The sequence below is a fragment of the Dendroctonus ponderosae genome, unplaced genomic scaffold (genome assembly GCF_020466585.1).
Source record: "Dendroctonus ponderosae isolate FM_Combo_2020 unplaced genomic scaffold, Dpon_F_20191213v2 Dpon_F_20191213_5, whole genome shotgun sequence".
Lineage (NCBI taxonomy): Eukaryota > Metazoa > Arthropoda > Insecta > Coleoptera > Curculionidae > Dendroctonus > Dendroctonus ponderosae.
This window is the reverse complement of record NW_026018715.1, coordinates 15,074,383-15,078,196: the sequence shown is the minus strand read 5'-3', so window position 1 is coordinate 15,078,196 and position 3,814 is coordinate 15,074,383. Positions and strand designations below refer to the sequence as shown.

Here is a 3,814-nt window from a genome sequence, read left to right as displayed (position 1 = left end):
TTCTGATGAGAACAGTGTAAGCGTTCAAGCAAACCACTTCTGAAGATGCAAGCCACTCGTGCTTGCGAAACGTCAGGAAGAAACTCTACCGAACGACGGCCTAAAAACCCGAAAAACCCATTAGTTTGAAGGGATGGGCTCAAAAGTCTATCTCTTTTGATTATTGAGTACAGTTGAAAATGTTAATATGCCGGGTACAATACCAGAAGACTTCTGGCCACGCAACACCCAAGTGTTCCCGAACCCAACAACAAGCATTTGGTAAACTTGATTTTTTCCAGATTGATATCGGGAACCACGCGCCATTTCATCAGTTTTAGGTTTAAATCCACGGAATTTTCAGCTAATCTAAAAACATTCGCAGACGAATTTCATGACGCTCAGCAAGTACCTAAACAACTTACACTGCAGGATCAAGAGTGCTTTTCATATGGGCAACTTTCGGTCCCAAACGGTCTCTTTCATTTTTTTCCCACCCCACCCAGGTGTTCAGAGTGTTTTCGCTAACGGTGGGCAACTTCAAATGGAATACCATAGACTTATCGACATTAATTTCAGATCCATCGCGCGAACAGATAATTGATAGGAATTTTTGAGTCGTGTCCTGCAAAAAAGGCCTAAAATGTGAAGTTTTGATAAAACCTAGCTCGAGTTTAAGCCAACATACCACACATGAGTGAGAAGAGCGACAAAGTTCCGCAGCTGAGACCCCACCAGATCCGGACAAACAGAAATATTGAAAAATGCAAAATAAAAATCTTTAGTAGCATCCATTGAGAGGCCTTTAACTTCCTTTAACGTTAATATTTTATTAAGCTTGGAATCCACTAGGAAGTAGGTCTTTTGGATGGCGCTAAGCTGCTTAAATTCGCTGTACAAAGTAGATCTCTGAAAAAATGGCTTGTTGAGTCGCACTATCACAAAGTACAGAACACAGAGGGGAGACTTACAATGTCTTTGGTAAATACGGCAGAAATGTTGCTTTTGTCTGCAACTTCGATAAACAGGTTTTTAGGTACAACAAAGGCGAACCAATAATAATAATCATATTTCTTCAAATCCTGCAAAGAATTAAAGCTTGTAGGAAAGCAAATAATTAACCACAGCACTTACTGCAAACGACAATATTAAAAAACTGTTTAAAATTGAGGGTTTTTCTAAAGCTTCTCCGCTAACTATACTTCTATACAAGTTAGCACCCGCAGCATTTATAATGCCCATTTTGTCGCATTCCTTAAACTGTTCAACGGTGTTTCTGTTGCACAGGGTGCCCTCAAATGGCACGTACATGTTCTGGCTGTTGAAATCTCTGGAATTAAACGCTGGCATGAAAGGTGGCCTTCCTTCGCAAAAACATCCACTTACTTATTAAACGATGTACTATCTACTTCGAGGTAAGGGTGCGGGACAGTACAATTATTCAACAAAGGAAAATACGCCCAGACATGTCTTTCAGCCTCACTCAATCTGTCCACATCTAACTTAAGTTCGGTTAACTTGCTCCAGAAAGTGGGATTCACGAAGGATGTGAGTTGAATGTAAGTGAGCTTCTCCGCCATGGCAAATATGGGTTTTTTTAACTGTTTTCTTCAAAGGAATATCGGTTGAAACAGTTTGTAAACAAACTGTATGGTTATGTTAAATGTCAGTCTGAGTCAATCACATCAACTTTAAATGGGGGACGACACTTTTGGGCAGCCGCCGATAGAGGGCACAACACGAACTATACGCATTAGCAGAATTCTTGAAGACGACGCGCCATCTCGTTCACTCTCCACGAATCAAGCACTAGACCAAGCGCTTGAGACAAATGTTAAATTTGAGTTCCAAAAAAAATGGACTTGGTTAGCACAATAAAAACAAAAGTTAGACAATTACTGCTTAAAACTGATCAGTTTTTGGGGCCTACGCCCGAAAAATTGCAACAATGCTCGAGTAGTAGGAGGCAATTCCTTCGACGATGACCTAAACTGTGGAAAACCCGACCAGTTTTATTCATATAAAAGTTTTAAATGATCATTATTGAGGACTTTTATGCTTGAGTTTTTCGGCCCGTAACTGGCAACCGAATTTCGCTACATTGGCCGCGCACTAAGACGATTTCCGTGGATCCAGTTAGCGCCCAAGTATGTCATTACGTGCAAAGCGCAAGTTCATATGTGCCTGGGTAGTAAAGTTTGATACGAGATTCCGGACTATCTTCCAACGCAGGCGGTTTTGCGCCGCACGCCCTCGTCGCTGATCAAAACTGTTTTCTAAAGCGCAAAACCCGCATACCATGAGAACGCCCCGACCAATCAAATAACAGCACAAATTACACGATACGATGGCCGATGACAAGAAAACGAATTTTGCAATTAACTAAGACGAACTAAGACGGATTATTGGAGTCGTCAAACATGTAAGCATTTTTCCAGTAAATAGCCCGATTTTTCCTGAGCAGAAAATCGTGGGGTTTGAAGGTTGTGCTAGGTGGCAGTGTTATCGTGTAAGTTCAGCCGCTCGCTTGGAAAATATCCCGGCAGAGGGCCAATGTAAATATTTGGAATACCATGCATACCAAACTCACAGGTTCGACCGAAATGTCAAATTCTTTTCACAAGTTTACTGTTTAGTGCGGTACAGGCCGTAAAAAATACAATAAGACTTTACCGGATCAAGATTAATTGTTTCAAATTGGCATCCGTCTGTGTATTAATTGGAAAGTGTTGTTCAACCGGCAGTAGGTGAGTTTCCTCAATTTCTAGCAGGGAAAGTATTGATTTCTGGGGGTAAACACCCCTTGGAAGTCCGTCCGGGCCAGCCCGACCAGGAAATTATCAGCTATTTTCGGTGAATTGTTCCCCTCGTTTTCACTCTCTCTTCATTTAAATTCCCCGAATATCCGGTTTAATTCTTCAAATAATCATAGTGCTTCAAATGGGAGATCAGCACTTAGACCATGCGAGTGTGCAAAGACAGTGCCCGCATTGTTTCTTGCTGAGATAGTGTTTTGTTTGTGCAATTTCTAGTGACCTAGTAATTTTTTGTTGTCAATTGTTCGACGAGCATTCCAAACATTTGAACTATTGGGGTCACTACTGCTCATTGAAAAACGTTAGCCCAATTCGCATTTAATGAGATCGGACAAATATTCGAAAGTATTCACAACTTTTTCTCACTGAGAAATCGCAGGGCTTTTAAACGCAAACAGCAAACATGTGGCGGCTTGATATTGAAGATGCAACCCAATCTACTGCGTCTTCAAGTCACAATTATCTTTAATGAATCCGAGACAGATAATTGGATTAAGATGCCTTAGATTTGTAAACAACCGTGATACGGTAGACAATCAGTTGAGCTTTGGAATTTCGGAAAATAATACGCCGATTCGGTTTGGCGAAAAAATTCAATGGTGGAAGCACGGGCAGACCGTTGCGCTTCCATCTTAAGCCCTTCAAAATTCAATTTCAGAGCAGGTAAAATCTGGCAAAATTTCCCCAAATGCCTATCTAATGCCTAACTTATACCTATTAAAAGCCAAGTCCTATTTTAAATTACATAATTTTCCGTTAAACGCAGGGGCGGATCCGACTTTAAAGTCAGGGGGGGGCGGGTTATGTAGAAAAAATACAGTCTTCTGTTGTTTATGAAATTAGAAAAATTATCGCCGTTTTGTGCAAGGGTGGCGCAAGATTATTGCAAAATTTCCTGTTTTCCGTCCCGTTTTGCATGTTTCTCGGAAGCAAAATGAGCAAGAACGCTCGTTTTTACATCATTTCAAAGATAACTAAATTCGAAGTTTCTCGAGATCCATTCGAGCCACAGAATTCGT

General features: G+C 41.0%; 3 protein-coding genes across 4 annotated transcripts in view; 1 reads left to right on the top strand and 2 right to left on the bottom strand.

Moving 5' to 3' along the window:
- The window catches only part of LOC109542084 (ubiquitin-like modifier-activating enzyme ATG7), a 5,382-nt gene extending 3,410 nt beyond the window's left edge, over positions 1–1,972 (bottom strand). The window contains exons 1-6 of the mRNA XM_048666363.1: positions 1,366–1,972; positions 1,114–1,309; positions 951–1,061; positions 668–888; positions 405–617; positions 204–348 (exon numbers count right to left, since the gene is read on the bottom strand). Of these exons, the coding sequence (XP_048522320.1) occupies positions 204–348; positions 405–617; positions 668–888; positions 951–1,061; positions 1,114–1,309; positions 1,366–1,559 (1,080 nt within the window). The 5' untranslated portion in view covers positions 1,560–1,972. The remainder of the gene's footprint in view (positions 1–203; positions 349–404; positions 618–667; positions 889–950; positions 1,062–1,113; positions 1,310–1,365) is intronic.
- Positions 1–3,814, bottom strand: part of LOC109542034 (muscle-specific protein 300 kDa) — a gene marked incomplete in the record, with an annotated part of 344,492 nt that overhangs the window by 151,144 nt on the left and 189,534 nt on the right.
- LOC109542085 (transcription cofactor vestigial-like protein 4) overlaps positions 2,278–3,814 on the top strand; it is a 13,548-nt gene continuing 12,011 nt past the window's right edge. Inside the window, exon 1 of one of the 2 annotated variants that reach the window (XM_048666378.1) lies at positions 2,278–2,401. The gene's annotated coding sequence lies outside the window, so the exon portion shown is untranslated. Of the gene's footprint in view, positions 2,402–2,426; positions 2,727–3,814 lie in introns of those variants that run through there. The other variant, XM_048666377.1, reaches the window with a different exon arrangement.